General features: G+C 39.9%; 2 protein-coding genes across 5 annotated transcripts; one reads left to right on the top strand and one right to left on the bottom strand.

The window, feature by feature from the left end:
* Positions 1-880: 880 nt before the first annotated feature.
* On the top strand, positions 881-17,163 carry snx9b (sorting nexin 9b). 4 transcript variants are annotated; one of them, XM_085381765.1, is made up of 19 exons: positions 881-1,198; positions 2,577-2,663; positions 4,490-4,564; positions 5,475-5,600; positions 6,118-6,195; positions 7,197-7,359; positions 10,417-10,555; positions 10,820-10,904; positions 11,145-11,270; positions 11,423-11,540; positions 11,620-11,750; positions 12,653-12,756; positions 12,859-12,962; positions 13,136-13,213; positions 13,442-13,518; positions 14,503-14,592; positions 15,344-15,458; positions 15,546-15,637; positions 15,831-17,163. In XM_085381765.1, exons 1-19 carry the CDS (start codon positions 1,187-1,189, stop codon positions 15,876-15,878), a joined length of 1,848 nt encoding a protein of 615 aa, XP_085237891.1. In that variant the 5' UTR covers positions 881-1,186; the 3' UTR covers positions 15,879-17,163. The 4 variants fall into 4 exon arrangements, with proteins under 4 accessions (XP_085237891.1, XP_085237889.1, XP_085237893.1 ...); XM_085381763.1 differs by having other exon boundaries at positions 10,817-10,904; XM_085381767.1 differs by lacking the exon at positions 6,118-6,195 and having other exon boundaries at positions 882-1,198.
* Positions 17,164-18,534: 1,371 nt separating this feature from the next.
* Positions 18,535-23,570, bottom strand: LOC146652134 (angiopoietin-related protein 1). The gene is made up of 9 exons (XM_085382109.1): positions 23,376-23,570; positions 22,849-23,095; positions 22,236-22,451; positions 21,100-21,219; positions 20,877-20,991; positions 20,644-20,781; positions 19,609-19,825; positions 19,319-19,514; positions 18,535-19,246 (listed from the first exon to the last, which is right to left on the bottom strand). The coding sequence occupies exons 2-9, from the start codon at positions 23,002-23,004 to the stop codon at positions 19,100-19,102; spliced, it is 1,305 nt and encodes a 434-aa protein (XP_085238235.1). The 5' UTR covers positions 23,005-23,095; positions 23,376-23,570; the 3' UTR covers positions 18,535-19,099.
* Between the last annotated feature and the right edge of the window lie 486 nt (positions 23,571-24,056).

The following is a 24,056-nucleotide window of genomic DNA, read 5'->3' as shown; positions in this document are numbered from 1 at the left end:
GACATCCTTTGTTGGTAATAGTCTGTATGCCCCTCCACACCTGTCTGGGGTCGTTAACATGTTCCTCTATTCTCCTCTTGTATTCTGATTTGGCAGTACTGATGCCCCTCCTCAGGTTAGCTCAAGCTCAAATTACAAAACATCAGCTGGACAAAAAGAACAAACCATGGGTTTAGGATTTGTTTGAAAATCTATTAAAGCTGAAACTCAGATATTAAAAATAAAGACATGAAGACTTACTGTAGCTGAAATTTTGAATAACAAAAACTCTTTGTGGCCTTCAGAGATTAGGATTTTAATACAATACTCAGAGAACAACCACACTATTCACAGTCCTGAACCACGGAATTATTTTGGCTCGAATAAATATTTGATATATGAGAAGGTGATAATGGGTGAGAAGGACTACAGATGTCATGCTGCTGGCATGTGCTAGGCGTTTGAGCTGTTATTGAAAACATTAAGAAAAACCCCACCAACAATAAAAACGCACTTGCACAATGAGGCCAGCAGAGGGAGACTTAAACAAAAGAGTAAACATAAGTTTAGGTTCAGGGTCACTCCCTCTGAGCTGTCAGGCCCATAGTGAGTAAACACACAATTAAAAAACGCACTGGAAAATGTAAAAAAATCCCGCAAATAGTAGAAATTCTTTTATTACTACTACTATTTTGATTATTATTGTTATTACTTATTTTTTCCGACAAGTTAAAAATTTTAGTTACCACGTTTTATTTGTATTGTATTTTTTTTAATCATCGTTTAATTATGAAGTGTTTTATTTCTTCATATTGAAAAAAAATTATTTGCGATTTTAAACAGTCGTGTAGTCTCTCTGGAGGAGCCACCATATCGGACCTGGACTACCTTTCCGGTTTCTGTGCGCGTTGCAGGTCACTCCCTCCTCCTTACTGTCAGCAGCTCTTTACGCGCTTCAAACTTGGTAGTCGCACTCAGCTGGTCTCCTTCCCACCTTTCGTTTTCTCGGATTTTTGAGTTTTTAAACGACCTACTGTTTTTAAGTCATGTGTTAATGCATTTGTCGCGGCGGCTTTCCACCGGGAGGAGTTATCGTGTTTGCTTCGCCTCCAGTTGAAGAGAAGCGCGGAGGAAATGTCCAGCTGAGGACTGGAAATCCTGAAAACTACAGGGCCTGTTTTTGTAATGATTGATCAATGCTTCGATAATGGCGCAAAAGGTGGGTTTGACAACTTTCCTGGGCTTCTCTTAAAGCCCCAGCACGACTACGCTGGCTTCTTGGGTTCCCCCTGGAGCTTGTTTTTCCACCAATACTGAGGGCTGTAGACTTGGACAGTCAGAAGTGTAGTTTCTCGCATTAGTTTTACAGTGAAGACTTCACTCGGTGAGCTCCGCATTAAGGCTGAAAGCATTTAGGGAGTCTGCTTTAAAAGCGTTATGGCCGCTTGTCGCACATCTGTATGCGCTCAGCGAGAAACGAATGCTTTTGCTATACATGGAAAATGTGTCTCATTAACGAAGTGTCTTGTGACATTTTACTACCTTTCCACTGTGGGTCATAGCTGCCTCCGCGGAATTCTGGGAAATGTAGTCTTTTCTCAAAACACTGTTCGTACCATATGTGACTACTGTTTACCTTAGGTGAGGACTACAGGGCCATAAATGTAGCTGCAGCACTGCAAACACGATAATTTTGCTCATAGTATTGTTCGCATTTGGACCTAATGAGTGTTCTTTTAGGGGAACCGGAAATGGTACGTGAAGCAGAGTGTGTATAAAGATAAACCGTACGTAAAACTAAGAACTTAAATATCCCCTCTACTCTAGATATGGTTTATGATATGCAAAAAATCCTACTGAGAATAATAACACAGGTCTGCTTTTTATTTTAAGTAATCCTTAATAAAATAAAATAAAATAAATGGTGTTAATAAAAAATGCAGCAGTCAGCACAGTAAAAAACATGTATGTGAGGGACCAACGACAGAACGACCTGATAATTCAGTTTAATTTTTTTTTTAAGATCATCAGTAGACATGAAAACATTTATTGTCATTTTCTGGTAATATGCTTCTGTTCAAAAACCTCATTCAGCTTCCTGGACTGCAGGGTGGTGGTTGGTGGACACTGAAACAAATGTTATTTTGATGGCTTCCTAATAGCCTTGCATTCCATCTCAATGGTTAATGAACAATTTCCCCACACACTTTGTTTGTGGGTTTGTGCTTATTTAACTTTCAACATACTGGAAAGGTTTCCGTCTACTGTCTCAAATTCATTTGAGTATAGATGAATGTGTGTGTGTGTGTGTGTGTGTGTGTCTGTCTGTGTCTGAGCTTCTTTGGGGCCATGGAGGAATGACAGATTAGTACATGTGGGTCACTGTGAGAGACCTTGTTGGCTCCTGTATTAAGCTGAACTGGGTAACGTTGTGGGTCTGCCCGTGTTTTGGTTGATGCAAGAATTTAGTTGAGAGTAAGCATACCATACCAAGAACAAGTTTGGCCTGTTTCACTATGGCCTCATATAAGTCTGAAGTTTGTTAATCAGTTATATAGTAAACCTTAGAACTTTTTTGTTGTTGTTGTTGTCTGCAGGCACAGGTTTTATACGACTTCACTGCTGAGCCTGGAAACAATGAGTTGTCAGTGAAAGAAGGCGAGACAATTACCATCACCAATCAGGTAAATAATACAAACACTGCTCTACTTTTCATCTGTTTAGCATCAGGGGTAAAGTCTCACACTCTCAGCTGTAAAGAAGCTGTCTAGATGTGACGTGTACGATATGAGTTTTTTTTTTTTTTTTTTTTTTTGCATCTGCCTGTAATCGTTAAATCATAAAACTTGCTTGTGTTGTGGATACCATCATTTTTTAATTACTTTGCCTACAACAACATTGCAGACATTAGTCCAGGATCAAATGTTTAGTGCGGATCTTCCAATTTAAAAACAAAAAACTTAAAGCACATGACCTCACGTTGTCATGTATGTCACAAATGTGGACAAAAGAAGGAAGGACAAGAGGTGAAAAAAAAAAACTAAACCAGAAAGCAAACATGATGTCATTGCTGCCAGCCACAAACAGTTCAAAGGTCACTGGTTAAGTGCTGTCCTACATAGTTTTCCAATCGATGTCTCTGTCATGGCTATCAAGGACTCAGCGTATCAGAACTTTTATTTTTCATCAACTTCACTGATGAGGAATTTGTCTCAGGTGTGTACATACATACCTGGCTTACCTGTTTATTTCTTTTTTGCTTGGTACTAAACATTAAAATGATGTTTAAATGGTAAGCTCGAGATCTGACTCACAATGAGTCAAATCCAAGTGTGACTGATAAACAATCTGTTGGGTTCCCACAGGTGACATGTAGTTTTTGTGTATAGGCTATCACATATGTACAAGTTATTACTGAGCCTGTTTTAGTTACCATACAGCTTCCCTTAAAAATGTAAGGTACAGGATAAAGTTTTTGCAGGACAGCTTTGTAAGCAATGAAGATATTAATCAAAGCAATTTAAAAAAAGAAAAAGTTAAGGATACATATGTTGCCACAATAGACACAAACACAAAAAATAAGCAGGAGGCTACCAGGCTTAAAATATAAATAGGGAATTGAAGATGATGCAAATGACAGTATTGACATTACGAAAACATAACTCAAATATATAAATAAATATAAATCAATATAAAGTTTCACACACTATTGAGCAGAGAGAAAATATAGAGATAATATGGTGTCTTTAAAGGAAAGCCCCGGTCACCTGTTAAATCTATCTGGAGTATTTGGTTTATGGGTAAGTGATTCTTCCATTTGTATATAAAATAACTTCTCCTTAATCCAGTGCGCAAAGGTAAGTGGAGAGTTAGACTTCCAAGTTAAAAGTACACGTTTTGTCTGTGGGTCGAGCAGGACTGAAAAAAATGTGCGAGCTTCATATCAACCAAGCAACATTTGTTGCATTGAAAGGATATTTTTAAGGAAAGATGTGGTTCTCTTTGTTTTTTTAGTAATACGACCTCTGCAAGAAAAGTAAATCAGAAGCCGTTCAGAAGCTATGTGCTACATTATTACCTTCGTTTTCAGTTTTTGGCATTGAGGTTACTTAAAAATGTGAAGCAGAATTTCCTTAAATGTTGATACCACAACATAATGTTCTTCAGAACTTTATGTTGTGGTATTGTGGCCTCAGTGTAACAACTGACCATAGGACTGGACATATTACACAAATATGTGGCATTTAAAGAAGTAGTAGTCGGAGAGAAAAATTGTAGACAAAACATTTTGTACTTTGAAACATTTCTTTGTAAATGTGATTCAAATAATTTCCAGTAACTTAATACAAATTTTAAAAAGTAAGTAACTAAAACATTAACTGACTTAGTAAAATGAAAAATCTATCTGATTATTGGCTATTAAACTAATATCCTGAAGGGAGAAATACCTAAGTACATGCCTTGTATTTTTTTTTCCTGTAACTAATATGCAGCTGGGTCTCTCTTTCAGAGTATTGGAGGTGGCTGGGTGGAAGCACAGAACTCAAGAGGGGAGGTGGGACTGGTTCCTGAAGACTACATTGAAGTGAGTTATATTGTGTCTGTTGATGTGAAGAGTATGGAGGAGATGCCAGCAGAGCTTTCAAACCCCATAGAATATTCAAAAAGACTTTAATTCACATAAAATTAAGCAAGAAAAAAATGAAACGAAAACAAAACATTCTGTACCGAGGTCATGATGTACCGTGGGTGCAGTGGAACATTAATCAGCTAGACATTTCATAGACACCTCGTCACAGACAAAGATGTATCTGCATACTGTGGTGCCATCTCTTATGTGAAACTAAAGTCACAACAGGATGTGCCTCATTCAGGGTTTTGCTGATTTGGGTGTTTGTGTGTGCGAGCGTGCGTGCGTGCGTGTATGGCTCGATCCAGTAACTCTGACTTCATGTGGAGGATATGATTCACTCTGAAGAAATTTACAGACACAGAAAGAGTTGTTTAAAACTAAAGTCTGTGATGTTAACAACTTAACATCACTGTAAACACTTGCCACACAAGAGCTAACGATTGTGTGTGAGGGTGAGAGGCATTGATATTAAACATCTGCTTAACTTTGCAAATTTTGGTGGGTGCGTGCTTGTTTGTCTGACCTTGAGTTACCTCCCCAGCTGCTCCCGGACTGTTTTGATTCTGTGTCCAAATCATATAAAACCCACAGATGACAATTGCACTTGTAGCTTATGTAATGCCTCATGAAAAACACCAGAACTCAGTCTGTTTTTCAATCACACTGCTGTTTTTTGGAAAGATTGATAAAATTAAAACCCTGTTTCACAAAGCCACGAGTGAAAAATGAGACGATCACATTACCGCATGAGGATGCACCTTTAAAAATCATTAGATCATGCTGGAATGTCTGGATCTGTTCACTAATGGGAATTTTTTTCTCTCTCTTCCATTGTCTTTTTTCTTTTTTTCTTGATTTGCAGCTCAATAAGCAGTTTTCTGTGTTCCCATCAGCTGTAGCACCTACTCCAAGTTTAGGAAATGTTGCAGCTTCAGACCTGTCCTTCTTTGATGCATATGCACCTGCATCAACACCTGCACAAAACCAGGTAATGCATTCAGCCAGTGAAGATTTCTCAATTTCACAAGTCTAGTGCAATGCTGGGTAAGTAGGTGTACAAAATATAGAGCGGTGCACCTGTCGTGCTTTCATTCTCCTATTCAAAAATGATATATGGTAGGGTTACGCTACAGAAAACAATCAAAAAGCAGAAGTGAGCGATGGCAAAAATGTACTGACGTTAATGCATCCCGTCAACCCCAGAGATGCAGAAGTGAGACCAGCTGGTGTGGGAGATATTAATCTTTGTCATGTCATTTTTAAACGATATGCAGTCCACCAAAATCTTCAGTTAGCAGGCAGGAAGTTCCACAATAGTGAACATACTGCTGGATCAGTAAAAATATGTTGCGGCTCAGCAAGTGAGGTAAAGCAGGAAATGTGTCGGCTATTGTTCCTCTGACACATCTATATCACTTTAACAAAAAGCACTGCACAGTGTATACTGTCACATCTGGCGCTTTGTGATGATGTCACCTTTGTTTCCCCCTCCCCCTCCCCTCAAGGTGGATGCTGGGGGCTTGAGCCCCCAGCCGGAAACCCCCGACACCCCAGTTTCCCCCTACCTTTCGTCCCCTGATGAGGTAACCGTGAGTTTGGGGTGGTGGGAGTGGCCTAAAAGCATGAACCCAAGCCCTCCCGCCCTCACTCATTCTTTGCCCAAGCGATCCTCTCTGATTGGTCTGCTTTGGCAAATTCCCCTGCAACCCTTACTGCCTGCAAAAAGCATGAGCTCAACTTCTCCATTCACCTTGCAATTCAGCACAAGACAAGACATTCCACCAATCAGCACCCACACACTGTTAAAAAAGAAAAGAAAAACTGTATGAATCGGTGGTAAAAGAGTTCATGATCCCCACATGTATTTTACTAATCACACTGACAAATCATCAGGCCAGAACACACGCTTGTACCAGAAATCATGATGAAAATTATGCAAATATCAGTAATAATCACTTTTTTTAAGTGCTGCTCTGTAATGAGAAGTATAAGAGCTGCAAAATTTAAAAGCACATGCTCTTAGAGTGTTGTTCCTCAATGCACTTGCTTGTTAATGTCATTTGAGTAGTTTGCCTGTTTATTTTTTTCGGTGATTTGTTTTTTTTTAACCTACAGAAGAGAAACGCACAACAGCAGTGTTTTTGCATGCCTTCGAGTTGTTAGAATTGTGTATATGCCTGCCTTACAAGCATGGCATGCTGCATTTTGAGCATTTTTAAATACTGTAAAAACAAAAACAGGTTGTGTAAAAACACAAATGGAAGTTTTTGTATGCAAGCATGTGCCTCTTTCTCCAGATTATCGGGTATTATTTTGATCTTTTCAGTTAACCCTTCTGTACAGCGGCATATGCAAACTACACACTCACTGCCGGGCTGCTTTATCTCTCAGCAGATTCCCTCAGAGAAGCCCGGTCCTCATCAAATGTTTGGAAAAGGATGTTGTTTTGAAACTACTGTCAACTTCTCATTAAACAGACTCCATACAGGACTGGACTTGACTCTGCTCCTTCTCTTCTTCTCGCGTTTGATCTGTTATTACCGCCCGTCTTCCATTCCTCACAAGTTCTGTTTCACTCTTGCAGGCTACTAATGGTAATGATCCGTGGTCGGCGTGGAACGCGGACCCATCAGGGGGCTCCACCAACAACTGGGCATCTAATCCAGAGGGCACACAGACTGGGAAGAGCGCTCCTGACCCCTGGCCCCCTGTATCACATGGTCACCCTCAGGCTTACCAAGGCCCAGGTAAAAAAACAAAAAAAAAAACCCCGAGATAGCTTCAGGAACCATGGTTGTCCTATTATTAGAAGTATAATGTAAACCTTTTATTATCATAAAAATCACTGTAATATCTTTCGACAGTTTGAAATTTCAACTTTCTCTTTTGTAGCAATACTCTCATACGACTGTGTTTATGTCATTCTGAAGTATGTAAGCTACATTTTCAAAGCAATTTTTAACGTCTTAATGTGGTTACAGGAAAGGTAAAGTCATGCAATGGTTTTGGCTCATCACACTACCTCGTGAAACAGTTTAGCTCACTCTTTACTTGTTAAACTGTTCTTCTGCATAAGCTGTACTGTATATATGGCTGCAGGGGAGGGAGCAGTTCTACAAACACGAGTGACTTCAGAGTCCCTCGCACTTAATGCATCAAACAGTCAGGCTCACGTTGACTAGTTAGGTTGTTTTGTTGCAATCACAATTGGTTGATGTGATAAAGGTTGTTGCTTCAAACAGCCTTTGGTGCTTTTTAGTGATTCTGCGTGAGTTTGTGAGCTCGGCTGACGTTTGGTTAAAGGTGTTTGAATTACAAACAGACAACAACTTGCGAGTTTGAGAATGCCTCTGTGGTAATACAAAAGATAAATTAAGCTTTGTGTTAAATTTTTGATTCATGCTTGATATCAAGTGTTTTGTTTTTGAATCATGCTTTCTGAAAATCTCATTTTTAGATATGCAAGTGAGGCTTTATGTGTTTAATTTAGCATATTTTTTCAGGCCATTGGATAACATGGTGTTTAAAGTTCTTTAACTATTGTTGCGACAAATTGATATACCAAGTGTTTTTATTACTCCACAAATCACAAACTGCTGTCAGTAGTTGGAAAAAGTCCATTGACTCTTTGTTTTCAGTGATAAGATGTTCAAGAGGTCAGGCTTTTTATATATGGAAAAAGTCCTACTGTGAAAAAAGTGCTACTGAATAAGGATTTCTGGCTGAGTGTATGAGGAAAAATCAATAATATGTGATGTAGGAAGAACACCCAGATGTATATTTTGGATGTTTCTTTTCCCGTGTCGTGAGAAATAGATGTTATGGAAACAAATCTTAAAATTGCAATTATGATTTTTCATTGAGCAGCCAGTGAAAGGTGTTTGCGTCATATATATCCTGTCCTTCATGTTATCTGATATGAACAGAAATGCATGTTATGTACAGTAGGACCTGTAATCTTGAACTCCACATACTGTATTTGAAAATACTACGCGACTCAGATTTTCACAGATTTGCAGTGACTGTAACTCCTCGATGTGGTTTTTCTTACTTGTGCAGTCCCGCCACAGAGAGAAGCTCCAGCACGGGGACAGAACGGTCAAATCATGATTCTGTTTTCTCTAGACTGTGGAAAATTGTGCCTCACTCATGACTCAGAAGGATATATTACTTGAGCTGCTTTTTAAATTCTTCACTTTCTTTTGTAAAAAAAAACCCCAAATACATAAAAAAAATTGTACATTGGAAAAATGGTCAGAGGGGAAATTAACAGACTTTTCCTCTGTTTCTCTCTTGCTAAAGACATCTACCCATATCCTTACCTTATTGATTACACAGGTATTCCATTTATTGCTTTTTGGAAGCCTGTTGCTCATTTTTGTGTGTGAACTGCCAATAATATGAAGAAAGAAACATTTCTTTTAAAGCATGTGTGTACAGTTTGACACTAACAATATTATCTTTGTATAAGAGGAGGTTGGAGGAGCTTTGTTAGACGCCCTGCACAGATAGAGATCAGTAACTAAACAGAGATATAGTTTTCAGTTATAGACTTTGGTGAGTGGTGCAGGAATAAACTTTTAAACATTTGTAGATTTATACAAAAACACTTTTGGCAGGACTACCTTTGCTGCCTTTCTTAATTGTTTACCTTTATGGCATTTTAAATTTACAGATAGATAGCGGAGGAGAATGGCTGAGGCTGTGGCTTACTAGCAGGTTAAATATACCCCAAGTGTTTACCCCTAGTTGGTCAACTCGCTTTGGAGCAGGTGGCAGACCACGGCAGCACATTTGCTTTGCCTTTTGTAGTGTTTCATTTTCAGTTTGATTGTGATCCGATTGCAGTAAAAAGGAGTTGAACTGGGTCTGGGCTTGTCCTCCTGTGCTTGTCTGTGTGGGTTGGAGCAGTAGCAGTGAACAGGCACACATACACAACACACGTCTCAACTAACTGATCAGACACAAGGACACATATATTTAAAAAAACAAAAATGAAAATTAATGAGTAAATGTGATTCGGCAGGCCAACATGGAGATAGAATGAAAGTTGCTGTAATTTATGGGGGATTTTTGTGTATTTTCTTTGCTGTTTTATCCAGTGTGATTTGTTAGTATAATATGATATTTTACATGCCAGTTTCAGTTTTAACTAAGTTATTATATAGTCTCCAAGTCTGGCTTTGAAAGGCAGTGTTGGAACAGTGCAGCTATATGTATATGTGGAAATATTTTCTCTTACCGCCTGCTGCCTGATTCAGACTTTAATGGTTTGGCTGGCACCAATCCTAACAAATCATGCTCAGCCCTTTTTGCTTTGAACTGTGTCAATGCGTTTTGAAACCTGTTTTGAAATGAAGTGTGCAGCTTCTGACAAAAGCAATGATCTAGATATCATGTCTGGTTCAGTATGCATGCACTATTTTCACAAATGAGACGTACTGAAGGACAAATTTAAGCTTTGCAGTGTGTAATATTTTTAGCCATTTAATTGAAAAAGAGAGTGATGATGCTTAAAATCTTAAAGCATGAGAACCATTAATAGATTTGCATTGCTTCTGATATAGATGTGTGCTGCATGCCCTCATGCTCAAACAACTGACTCCTCTATCTCAAGAAAAATCTGTTATGTTATATTTAGACCCACACTAAGTAAAGCTCAGTGAAGCATTAAGGTGTGAATTTTCACACAACTCTTGTAGTAGGAACATCTATAAATGCAGTATAATAGTTGTACACAGTGCTTTTTTTTTGTGCATGTGATCTGAAAACAAACAACTTGGTGTACACGAATCTTACCTCAGGGGCAGAGGATGATGAGTGGGACGATGAATGGGATGACATGAAATCCACTGGCGGTTATGCTGAGTCAGAAGCCGGAGAAAGTGGAGCACTGCAGAGGGGCGGATCACATGCAACTTCAATGAAAATCTCCCTCAACAAGTAAGAGTTAATAAGTCAGTAATGTGCCTGGCTTCAAATCAGCTTTTAACATAAAATAAGCTGCACTGTACAGTTTGAGCTGCTGATCAGAGTTTGGACAGCAGAATTTACTTCAGCCAAAGTGTGTTCAGGCTCTTACTGTAGATAATAATAAACGGAGTTGCAGCAGCACAGAGTAATCTTGTTCTAATAATGGTAACATCGTATCAAATAACTGCTCTACACAAGACTAATCAGGAAATTTTGTCTTGTGTCTTTGAGCAGGTTCCCTGGGTTCTCCAAGTCGGGTCCGGAGCTTTACCTCCTTTGCAAGCAGCTTGTAAAGGGCAAAGACAGACTTCCAATTTATGTAGGTCATCTCCAAAAATGTTTTTTTTGTGTGTGTTTTTCTTTAGTTCTGTTAGAACATCAACGTGCTTCTTATTAAGTTATTACACAGAAGTCACCAGTCATAATTAAAAACCTATGGCTAAATTATTTCTGTCAGAATATTCGCCTTTATATAAAGTAGTATTGTAGCATCTTTTGCCAGCTTGCCATATGTTTGTCTGGCGCAGTAGACTTCTGAACCTTCATGTTTTGTGCTCAGATGGGAGAAGTTGGTCCAGTGTGGTCTTACCCAGAAACCCAGCTAGACTGTGTTGTAGCTGATCCCAAAAAAGGCTCAAAGATGTATGGCCTCAAGAGCTACATTGAGTACCAAGTCACACCCAGTGTAAGTATCCAAGAGCTATTTTTTAGGTTATCAAATCAACTAAATGCACTAAGCTAATCTTTAGACGCATAAATAAATATAAGAAGGACTGAAATGTATATCTTTACTTCCTTTAATGGAAGCTGTACTTTCCCCCCCCCCCTGGCATGCAGACCACAAACCGACCTGTCAATCACAGATATAAACACTTTGACTGGTTGTATGAAAGGCTTCTGGAAAAATTTGGGTCAGCCATTCCCATCCCTTCTTTACCAGATAAGCAGGTTACAGGTAGGTAACTAGCCAATAAATGCGTATGGCTGAATATATTTGTTTTTTCCGTTCTTTACGCATTGATCTCTTTTAAAAGGCCGTTTCGAGGAAGAGTTTATTAAGATGCGTATGGAGCGGTTACAGGGTTGGATGACCAGGATGTGCAGGCACCCCGTTATTTCCAGCAGTGAAGTATTTCAACTTTTCGTCACCTACAAGGATGAGAAGGTAAACTGATACATCCACTTCCCATCTTTTAAGGTCTTTGAGTATGTGTTCTAAGACTGTGTTGCTGAAATCAGTCTTACATGAATGATTTGAGGTGTCAGTTAGTTATTTAAAGCTAATGTAACAAAAGAATATGTAATATATAACTACAGAATAACTAGCTATTGTCAGTTGACTGAGTTGACGTGTGTCCATGTTGGTGTACAACTAAAAAGGTACTCTTGGCTGAGCCCTTATTTCCCAAGTGATGGATCTGCATGTTTGATTTGGCACAGATTTTGCACTGGATGCCCTTCCTGACACAATCCTCCCATTCATCCAGGATTGGGACCTCCACACAGGAAGGCATCACCTTGTGGTGCTGTTCAGCAGTTGCATTTAATCAGTTAATTGCTCACAGATGTAAATTCTAGACTAGACAGACTGCCTAACTAGCAAAAACTAATGAAAATCATGCAGAAACAGCTGGATATGGACTCCCATAGTTGTCCGGTTGCCCAGCCTTCTGTATGGAAGTCTTGTCTCTGGAAAGGCATGAAGGAATTTCTTTAAAATTGTCACAAATATTAATTGTGCCCCAAATGAACTGAATTTGCCGGTTATGATTTTGACCATAACTTGATAATTATTACGCTAATTATTACAACACCAGACTGAAATGTCTGTTCAAAAAGTGCAAACTCAGCTTCAGTTTGACTTTATAAAGTATCGCAGAAACCCTTTTCTGGCCACGACTATAAACTGCAAAGCAGTAGCAAACAACCGCAGGAAGTTAATTCTACTTTCTTTCAGCCAAATGTTGCCGAGCAAAACTAAGATTGTTATTACTAATAGTTTAGGGTTGGGGCTTATTTTGTGGCATTAACTATTTCTTTTTTAATTAAAACAATTGATTGTTACAGGACTGGAAGATGGGCAAGAGAAAAGCAGAGAAGGATGAGACGGTAGGAGTGATGGTCTTCTCCACAATGGAGCCTGAAGCTCCAGACCTGGACCTGATAGAAGTGTGAGTTTTACCAAGAGAAACTATAGCACCAAAAAGTGTTTATGTAACTTGTGTGTAGTACTGTATTGCGTAATTCATGCCACTGGTGTTCCTCATTCACAGAGAACAGAAATGTGAGCAGTTTAGCAGGTTTACCAAATCCATGGATGACGGGGTGAAGGAAATCCTCACAGTGGGGCATGAACATTGGAAGAGATGCACAGGCCGTATGTTCACACTGCACTCAAGCTAAATAAGTGTTTAGCAAACCTAGGCCACACCTTAAGTCTGTGCTGTAATTACTATTTACATTAAATGTTCATTATTCTGAATATTTTGTCAACTTAGAAAGATTGGGGGGAAAATGTCTTTGCTACTTTGTTCATTTGTTTTACCATAGCTCTGCCCAAAGAGTATCAGAGAATCGGCAAAGCCTTCCAAAACCTTTCCTCTGTCTTCACCAGCAGCGGATACCAAGGTACGGAGTACAAATATCGATTCAGCGTCATGTGTAATTTGGAGCACTTGAGGCATTTTCCTGGGTGTAAGGATTTGGGTTTGTCACACCGATGTCTCAGGTTACAGCTGGAGACATCTGGAGCAATCAGAGCTATGCTGTAATGTGGACTTTGGTTTTGAAATCGAGTGTTCGTTATTTACTGTTGGGAAACAGTAGGATGTATTTTAACAGTGTTTCTCGCTGCAGGTGAGTCAGCCCTAACTGATGCCATGACAGCAGCTGGGAAGACATACGAAGAGATAGCTCAGCTGGTTGCAGAGCAGGTACGTACTTTGACCGCTGCTGTAAAATAATCTAATGTGACTGCTATTAAAAGTAAGAGAAATGTGTCTACCCTTACTTTTCCTCTTGTGATTATGTCTGGAAACTCACACACAGACCATAAAGAGAGAGGGGTGGGGCAACATCTTTCTGTGGCCATTATCTGTGTTCACTGCATGTCTCAATATCTGTGAGCATTTCCCAGTTCCCCTGTTGCTGACCTCTTTGACCCAGCGTCCTGCTCGTCAGTTTCTATCTGTGCAGGAAGAGGCTTATGGCAAACTTATTCCTAGTGCTTCCTTAGTTTTGCTTTGACTCATGTATCAATGTGGCTTTTTTGTTTTTTTTGACTGAATGACCCGATGAGTGTGCAAAGTAATAAAGTCCATTCTTGGCCTTTTTGATGTCCTAGCAGCTTCCAGAGGAAGGATTTGTCTGGTAAGCTCGTCCTGCTCCAGGCAGACTTTGTTAGTGATTTGGTAGAATTCTGATTTTAGTTGAGTGAAACCTGTGATGTGGTTTAGTGTTGGAGAAATACGATCACTAGACACGGATTCATCTCAGGGCACAAAAGGAACCAGTCCAATTTATCTGATGTTATCCAAAATGGATGCAAACAGCACTCCCCTGCAGAATAAGGTCAATAGTGAGCAAAGGAATTGGCACTACAATTTAAAATGATAGTTTGGATAAATATTGTTTTATTTCTGTGCCATCTCATCCCAGTGTGTCTCCCTGTTGGATGTTCCTCTGAATACATGATGTTTTATATATAGTACTGCTATTTAAAAAAAAAAAAAAAAAAAAAAAACACAAAAAAACACAAAAAAAACCCTACACTGAATTATGGCTTCATTGTATTTTCTCTTATCAGCCTCTTGCATTCCTTCCTGCTCTGTTTTACTTTCTTCTATTTTTAAGTACTGGTGACTTTTACCTTTTTACATTTATAGTTCATGTTTGTGTCTATTTTTGTTTTCTCTCAGCCCAGGAAAGACCTCCACCATGTCATGGAGACCAACAATGAATACAAAGGACTACTTGGATGTTTTCCAGATACCATTGGAGTCCATAAGGTACACTAACATCCATGCCACAGGAAATGGGCTGGAATGTGATAATTTGCCGTTATGGGGTATCTGATAGGAACAGAGGTGCTGTGCGTGCCACAATATAGATAGTACAGACACCATACCAACATCTTCCTTTATTTACACATTTACATATACACATGCTAACACATACACTTTCAACCTTCAACTACAGTATAAGGATACCTGTTTAAAATATGTCACCGCCTCTATATCACTACTACACCTTTACAATATATGTCAAGTGTTCAAGTTAATTATTATCCCTTTTCTTTGCCTAAGATTACAAAAAACTTGGGAATGTGTATGCACACACATTTTGCATGTACAGTCTTTTTGAGGGACCCAGTGCTTTTTTAAAAAGTATTTTCTAAGTAATATAGAAGGAAATTGCCTATGCACTCCATACTAAAGTGTGAGCAATTTCTGTTTTTCATAGTTATTATCATTGCAAAGTGAAAACTCTGAAGCCCCTGACTGTTGATGTCTGGGACCTGTACTATTTGCAGAAATCACTATAGCGGAAGTTCCCAAAACTGCTCAACACACACTCAAACAATCTCTGATAGGGTAAAAATAGCACAGCAGGGGAAAAACATGCATATCTGATTTTATGGTTGAACTGTCCCTTTATCAGATAGAAGCAAAAATTAACAAGTAGCAGTGTGTGCATATTATTATACAAGGTTTAAATAGTCTAACTAAAGTGCCTTCTGTTTACTTTTGGTCCCTGCAGGCAGCCATAGACAAAGTGAAGGAGGGTGACAAGCTGGTAGCCGCCAGTAAAATTACTCAGCAGGACAAAGTCACCATGGCTAAACGTGCCAGCACCATGTCTTACGCATTACAAGGTACAGCACGGTCACAGATACTGAAGTAATTTGCTTTATCACTGCATGCAGGCTGATCACTGTGGTTTCTCTTGTCTTGTGCTGCAGCTGAAATGAACCATTTCCATAGCAACCGTATCTATGACTACAACAGGGTCATGCAGTTGTACCTGGAGGAGCAAGTCAAGTTTTACGAGACGGTAAAGGCATTTTAATAGAGCATTTCTCACAGTAAATTTGACTGTGAAACAGTTTGTCCTTTTCACTTCCTTATTACCTGGAAAGAAAGTAGTTTCATACCAAAGTGACGATATGAAGGCGTCACATGACCTTTTTGTATTAATGCTCGTTTGTCTTCCTCTGCACCCCCCCACCCCCACCCCCCACCCCCAGATCGCAGCGAAGCTGAGACAAGCGCACAGTCAGTTCACTACAATGTGAAAGCGGCCGCTGGCTGTCTTGCACTAAGAGACGAGAAGATTTAAACCAGCTCAAGATCCAAAATAATTTTGCTTATTTTGCATTTTTCAACCCCTGTCCTCTTTAATTTAAATTTCACTTCTGTTTTTCTCTTACCTCATCTCCTCTTCTTACAACTCATCCCAGCAGTCCCTGCTTTGCGGTATCCGCTACTTCGATGTTAAAGAGTACGAACGACATCTGAAAAGGCTTCAAGAGTGACAGCAGCTGTAATTCTTAACACAGACAGGGAAAAAAATCCATGTTGTAGTTACAGTGGCGATGAAATCAAACCCTGGCAATTCTTTAACGTGATACAGTTTTGTTTTTTTGTTTTTTTTGTACAGCTTCACGTGCAAACATAACCATCTATCTCAAGGTAACGCTCTGAAGCTTTTCACTTTTATTCCATGTTAATAGTCATATAGGAAAGGGCGCCAAATACCAAAGCTATTCTCCGCTCTGCCAATAAGGACAGCCAGGATATATTCAAGCTTTACTGTAGCTTCATTTGAATAATTTTGTTACCATATATAGTATTTATATGTAAAAAGAAATTTTCACTATTGTTAGCAGAAGCATTCCTTTAAGGATTCAAATCTTGAAAGAGTTAGCAAAGGCAGTGTGTGCGTCCTCCCTGTGTATGACCGCCACTCGCAGCTCCCAGCTCCCCTTCATCCCACACTTCCTCAAAAGCGAACAGGAAGCTCCACCTTCTTCCTGTTTTCCCTTTTGACAAAAATCGAAGTGGTCAACCTGGTTGGCACCCCAAAGCTCCTGCATACTCACACACTGCAGTTTGCATTTTAAGAAACAGAATCTGGAATGAGTCTTTTTTCTGTTCTTCTTTTTTCCTTTTCTGTTCTTTTCTTTTTTAAGACATTTAAACTAAAAGTCATTGGATCAGTGTTTCCCTGTCACACTAGTTAACTTTCTCTCAGTACTTCGAAAGAATATTTGCCCTTGTTTGACGCAGTCATTGTGTTTGACATGATGGTACAAGAATAAAGTCATCTGTAAGAATTCGTACTATTAGAGGAGTTTGGAAGAGCCATGAATTATGTGTTCTTGTTTTTGCTTATCACCGCCCAGTTTTCAAATCAGTCTGTAATCTTGTTCACTCTTTGTTAGAAAATATAAATTCTACTGCACCTATCAGGGGTTTCTTGTAATTGATATGTTATGTATAGAACTATTTGCAATACACGTGTCATTTAAAAAGAAGCAAAAGTTCAGTTTGATTTATTAAACAATGATTTGTACTCATTAGGATGTCATTTATTGCGTATGTGTGTGTGTCTTTGTGTGTTTTGTGTTCTGACTCGGAGGGGACGGCACACTACGCACCCGGATTTCCTCACACTAAAGCCTTTATTCGCTGCAGCAGATTCTTGCGTAGATATGGACAGGAATGGGAATGAGCTGGCAGCTTGTGTGAAGAGTGCATTTTGTGAATTCTTGTTGTGAAGGAAGTGAAAGAGCCCTTTTTACCCTGCTCTCATTTCACGCTGCCATCAGGTGCAGTTGTTCATGTAGGCCACAGTGGCCTTATCAATGGAATCACCCGCAGTGTGTTTGTTGCTTCACAAGACCATATAGAAAGCTTACAGAATTATTTTCCAGTTTTTGCAAGAATTGAACTGATATTTTGCAATCCCGAGGCTTTTTGGGAATATATCTGCTAAACACATACCATATTATCATACTATAGTAACATCAAATGCTATTGGTCTGTGGAAACCCCAGGTTTAAATCAATACGATGTAAGTAACTAACACAGATAATGTGTTATGTGTAGAATGATTATACAGCAATGAATGCCATGCCATTTAAAAATATGTCTATAGTCATGCATAACTTACAAGACATAGAAAGTGCCGTGCATTTAGTACTCAGTGCTTTAAAGTGCCAACTGTAGGAGTTTGAGTCCTGCATTACACAGTCTAATTTCCAACTCGCATGAGCTACATCCTGCTCATGTGCTCAGCTGCACATTTGCTGCTCAGTACTACCTCTTTCTGGCACCATGACCACAGAGACTGATTTGATTGTGTCACTTTTTTATGGCATGTGGTGTGAAAACAAACACTTGGCAATTACATTATTTTATTTTATTTTTTGCTGTAATTACTGCATCCCCCCCCCCCCCCAAAAAAAGAAGTGTAAGCATTCATAACTGTGTTATTGACAGCTTTTAATAAGCGCACACAGTGCTGTCACTTAAAGCTGACAAAGTCATGTAATGTCTCTTCTAACTCCATATAACACTATTGCATGCTATGCAGAATGTTTGGCATGAAGGTATAAAGCATTATAAAGTTCTAAAAAAGTATGACCCACGATGGTAAATTTTTTTTCTAGACCTCGTTAAAAGCTGTCAATTTAAACACTTGTGGAATGTGTTATAAATGTATTATAATGCCCTGCACATGATGTAAGATGCTTATAATGCATTACAGATAAGACCTTGATGGAGAGTTGGGGAGAGGGGATGCTCTGCTTGTAGTTTCTGAATATGAAACATGTCTTTAAGCCACATTTTATTAAGTATATATAGTGTTTATTGCACAATTAATACATTAATGTGTATTTATATGGAGTCTTCAGATAGCACATGACCTAATACTTTGAGACAGTAGCACGTATCAGATATTAAGTGACTTTGTTTAGTAATATCAAACCCTTTTTATTTCAATGATTTTTTTCCCCATTGATTAAAACAGTAGAAGAACTCCAAAATAATAAAACTGGCAATAGAGTGATTACAAATAAGCACATACATGCAGAGTGTTCAGCAAACTGTGTCATGTGATTCTTTCCAGTTGCAGGTTGTCTCCACATGGTGGCTAGAAGACAACCTTGTCATCACACAAATACATTTTGGCTGGTATTTTACACGTCAACATTAACAAACTATAGTACAAAAAGAAGTATAAAACAAGGAAGAATTCACTTACCAGGAGTGAGTGGGAGGAAAGAAATAATCAGTGAACAAGATGATGTTTATATTCACACAATACAACATGGATATCAGCCGCAGTCACATAAGATTTAAAAGCAAAGAGGTTACCGGGTAGGTCTGCTCCACACACAAAACGTTTCCTGAGCATACAATAAAGTGTAATCATCATCGTCCTGATCATCAGATATCTTCATCCCTACAAATGCTGCCAAGGACGCCAGTTCCCGTGTCCTCACCATTGTTATGGTGACGAGCGGCTTTGGAAGCTGCGTGGCCGGATCATCATGCTGACTTTGCGTAGGGAATAATAATCAGAGTCTTTCCAGGAGTGCCAAACAATTCCATCTGGACCCAGCGGCCCTCGCCCTTTGGGAGTGTAATGGCCTCCCTGTATGATGAAGAAGAAGATAAGAATTTGTCTTTAAAAATGTAAAATGCAGGGTAATTTGTGTATCCTTACCCTGTAATAGACTCCATTAAGGTTGGCGTAGAAGCACTGGTTATACCACCAACCGCCATGTGAGATCTCAGCGCAGATGTTTCCACTGTCTGGTGTACTGAAGCCCTGCTTATTGTGGTACCAACTGAAAGAGTCCTGAACCGTACCACTGAAGCCTGACACATGGAGACGGTACTGATGCTCCTCATCTTCCACACTGCAAGAAATTATGTAAGGAACACAGTTGCTTGTGTATGTTTTGGAGTATCCAGCCCAATGTAAGTCTGCACAGTTGGTTATCTGACACTAACCTGAAGCTCTGGTAGAGGGCATGCTTGTGCTTGCTGGTCCAGTCTTCCAGGTCAATCCGCAGGCTGTAGTCTCCCTGGGCACTCAGATCATGTATGTGGTCATTGCCTAACCAGAACTCTGAGTGCAGCTCACCAAATCCATCCCTGTAGTCCCTCCAGTTGCGGTCAAAGCTCACTGAGCCATCAAATCGCCGCTGAATCACAGTCCAGCCGCCACCTGGGAGAAAGTGTAAAATTCATTCCATGTTTGATGGGTTATCATCTGCTCAGCTGATGACTATAGGTCAGGTACAGAATACTTAACAATTTGATGAAAACATTAAGTAGCTATTATAAATGGCAGTGCATATTTTAACTCTGGCCATTTTTCTGATCTCAGTAATCGGTCTGATATTAAATAAAGTGACTGTATCAGCTCAGAAAGCCTAAATCCATAGACAAACTGTGAAGGCTTCATGCAAGTGTACCAAGTAGAACTGGTTTTAAAGGAGGTTTGGTCACAAAAATGGTATTGCATTTATGTGTTGGATGAAAATAACTAATGGATGATCTATGGCACTGCTTTTGAAGTTATGCACATGAACAACAATATTTGGTGTTGTATGGTCACATTAATCATGTCCAAAGTTTTCAAATAATGAGGGTTTACACAGTTAAAGCTCAGGCTTTAGACTGCTCCAAATACTCTGTTTTAGTCAGGTATTTCTACCCTTGGCTCTGTATGATATCACTAAGAGTAGACATGATCATATGGTCATTTCAGGCACACAGCTCTGGCTGTCAGCACAGACCTGCTGTTCGAATCTTTTGTTTTGAGGGGCAGCAAATCAGAAGAAAGTTGGCTTAAAGAGAGGAGGAAGTGGGGGTTAAAGCAAACTGTTTTAGACAGGAAATGAACTCAGGGACTTTGCCAAGGATGAGCGTGAGATTGTAAATCATGCAGTGCTACTGCAGTAGAGTCCCAGAATAATAACATGGAGTTGAAAATTACCACCATAGCTTCCCTTTAATCAGGACCGCTTGCACATGACTTACCATCTGTGTCCATATCGCAATAGACTTCCACAGGCATCCCTGCCAGTGATGGCACCACAGTGTAAAGGCCAGATCTCCTGACACCATTGTGGTAGATAGAGGCACAGTCTATAGGACAGTTCCTCACATGCTGGATCTCTGAAAGAAGAGTAAAACAGGCAAGAAAGTGTCAGAGAAAATCAACAAGTGGTATTTGGCACCCTCTGCTGGAACATCATCGCTTGAGTATGTACCTGGGTGCAGCCGATCGTGAGCATTCATGAGAGGATTGGGTCGGACAATGTTGATCAAACAGCCGGGGCTTCTTTTTACTTTATCCACCAAAAGTGTCAGATTATGTAGTTGGTTCTAAACATAAATACAAACAGAGGCCAACACTCAAAAACACTTTTGCTAACATTTATGACAAAAAAAGAGAGAAGAAATTCTAACAAAATATCCCCAAATGGTAATAACCTGAAGGTCTAGGATCAGAGTCCCCTGTAAGTGCAGCAGGGTAGTGGCTTCAGCGTAGTGCAGCTCCAACTCATGAAAACGCTGCTCCAAGGAGATGTTCAAGTGGACCCTCTCTTCACTCTGAAATCATTGAAATAGAAATACACAGACTCACATGTGAATGAAAGGATGTTCAACAACTGAGACAAGTGCATTTTTAAATTAGTTAAAAATAAAGGAAAGAAATCATTCACATTCCTGTGACAGATATACCAATCTGTTACAGGAACCCTTCATTCACATGTTAAGACATGCAATATCTGCCAAACCAACATCTAGATCCATCCATCCATCCATAAAGGGTCATGGGGCCTGCAGAAGCCCAGACCTCCCTCTCCCCAGCTACCCTCTGCAGTTCATCTGAGGGAACACTGAGACGTTCCCAAGTTAGCCAAAAGATATAATCTCTCCAGCATGTCCTGGGTTTGCCCCAGGGCCTCCTCTGGGTATAACAGGCCCAGAACACCACACACAGGAAACGTGTGGAGCAAGTCCACTTGTAATACTTAAAGACAGATTAATCTATTCAGAGCTCAGACACACCACCACCACCAACTCCCATTACCACAAACTCCAGAGCCCTCTCCCCTGTCCTGTGCTTCCTGTGCAACACACAAGGCACGAGCTACTTCATCTGTGTCCACCGACCAGTGTCTCTGTTTAAGCTCACACTGAGACGAATGAGGCAACACATGCAAGAGTAGAGTAATCCTGTTAGTGACTAAGGTCAAGGGCATGCTGGGAGAGAAGCCAGTTTGATGACCAAGCACCACATCAGAGTAAAGAACTGCAGCACGTTTCCTGTCGTAGGCGGACATGTTTATTTCAAATAAAACTGCAATCAAGGCTTATTTGATCACATGTGGCTATATTTAATACTACAGACAGAACATATTAAGTTATAATAGCGCAAAAAAAGTGAGCCACTACAGGTATAGTCTTAAAAATAAAACAAGAAAATATGTTTTCACACTGTCACAATATTCTCCATGTAGCTATCAAAGCTAAAAGGGTTGCTGCTGATGGTTGACTCAAGTCTGCTAAGTATAGCATCCCCTCTTCTCCCACCTACTTAAGTATAAAAATGGAAATCACACCTGCAGCTCGAGGACTTTGATACGATGCCGATGGTTCCTGAGCTCCTCCTGCAGCTCAGAGATGGTCTCTTTCAGCGCCATGATCTGCTGCGTCCTCTCCTCATTCTCATGCAGCCAGTAAGAGACCTCGTCTGTGCAGCGAAACATATCGGGGCATCTACGCTCGTCCAGCTGAGGCAGTGTGGCCACCAGGCGACACATCCCATTCTCCATCACCTGTTGAGGACAGGTCCAGACAGCCGAAACAACCGCTGTCTTTGTTCACTTGTTTTTGTCAATGCTCTTATACATAATCTCAGATTTATATCAACTCTTAACAGTGTTATCTTTTCCTCACTTAAATTATCTGATTTCCCCCCCTAAAATCTCTTAAATATATATACTTAAAAAAAATAATAGGTGTCTTGCCACCTTAGTGTATTATTTTTTTATATTTTTTATGCATTTCAAATGTACTTGATGAGAACATTATTCTGATTTCTGCTCAGATGGAAAGCTCCTTAACCTAGCTGATGGATCTCTGGTGTACGGTAAAAGTAGCAAGCTGTTGCAGTGATAAGGCTGTGCTACTATTGTCTGGAGAACATCACTGCAAGATGGTTATTGTAATCACCTGGTTTGTGTACTCCCCACACTGGGAGCCCCCACCGTTGCGGATAATGGTAGCGTTCAAGCTGTCTGTTTTGGCCTCTGGGAGCAACACAATGAGGATATAAAGAGCAGAGCACATGCTCCAGCCGGGAGGGGCAGTTAAGGACAGGAGCGACATTGCTGCCACGGGTTGTTAGTCTCTCCCTGCCTTGTCAGCAAGAGTGGGCGTGGGACACCCAGACTGTGCGCTTCACCATGTGAGGCTCTGTCTGCAAGGAGCGAAAGAAAGACAACACGGGCATTATCATTCCACGAGAAAACAGAAACAGAATATAGAAAGGAAGGAATATATATTTCACAAAGCCATAAAGACACTTTAAGCTCACTAAGATATGATTACTTTGACAGACAAGCAACAGTCAGACAACTTAGTGTACCACTCATTAAGTGTCTCACTTACAGTGGATAAGTCATAAAGTTATCCACTATTTTTATAGACATAACCTATAACTAAAAAGAAGATATGAAAAAACAAACAAATAGTAGCACCTGTGGAAAAGTAGATGTTCTCACCCTAGCTAAACACCACCTTCTACCCCATTCCTGGCTTGCATGGGGCCAAGGGGTCCTTTCCATTGTCTTTGTCTTTTTCTTCTTCTCTTTGTTGCGTGTTCCTCTCACTCTGGACGCTTCATGCTCCTTTTCTCTCTCGCCATCTCTCGCCTTCGCTTTCCTTCTCGATGTGGACATCGTAGTCCAGTAATCCACCTCTAAGAGGATTCACATGACTGAGGGGTGGGAAGGAGGCAGGCATAGAGGGAAGTGATAATGGAATTATGGGTAAAAGCCAAACATGTGCCAAGAGCTGAAAAAATGTCTTTTAATTTACTAGAAATATCCATGTTTTCTGTTAAATTACTGTTTGTCCTGATTACATCAAACAAACTGTGGCAGAGCAGAATGTGCGCTGAACTGTTACATTTAATGGTTATAGATTTTTGTTTTTAATTATTAAATAAATAAAAATGATCATCTTATAGACCCACACGGTCAAGGATTGCTGTAAGAGGTGCACATAATGACTGTTTGCACTTTAGAAGAGAACATAATGTAACTAATATGCATCAGCACACACAGTAAACAAACATCACCCACAAGTAATCCCGCTCTGAGCTAGTAATAAATGATGATGCGCGTCGAGGTATGATGGGTGCTGATCCTATTACAGTA

The sequence above is a fragment of the Rhamphochromis longiceps genome, linkage group LG15 (assembly GCF_057381845.1).
Source record: "Rhamphochromis longiceps isolate RC_006_pf linkage group LG15, R_longiceps_female_GT1.1, whole genome shotgun sequence".
Classification (NCBI taxonomy): Eukaryota; Metazoa; Chordata; class Actinopteri; order Cichliformes; family Cichlidae; genus Rhamphochromis; species Rhamphochromis longiceps.
Note: the sequence above shows the minus strand (reverse complement) of the source record. Positions and strands in the feature narration are given on the sequence as shown.

What these genes read in the sequence shown, in the direction of transcription:
- snx9b (XM_085381763.1), top strand. An exon ending in ATGAAAATCTCCCTCAACAA is followed by an intron (nt 10,556 to 10,816) that starts GTAAGAGTTAAT and finishes TGTGTCTTTGAG; the next exon opens with CAGGTTCCCTGGGTTCTCCA. An exon ending in CATGTCTTACGCATTACAAG is followed by an intron (nt 15,459 to 15,545) that starts GTACAGCACGGT and finishes CTTGTGCTGCAG; the next exon opens with CTGAAATGAACCATTTCCAT.
- LOC146652134 (XM_085382109.1), bottom strand. Translation starts at nt 23,004, where the DNA reads ATGTCGCTCCTGTCCTTAACTGCCCCTCCCGGCTGGAGCATGTGCTCT. An exon ending in GTGGGGAGTACACAAACCAG is followed by an intron (nt 22,452 to 22,848) that starts GTGATTACAATA and finishes TGTCCTCAACAG; the next exon opens with GTGATGGAGAATGGGATGTG. An exon ending in GCCCTCTACCAGAGCTTCAG is followed by an intron (nt 19,515 to 19,608) that starts GTTAGTGTCAGA and finishes AATTTCTTGCAG; the next exon opens with TGTGGAAGATGAGGAGCATC.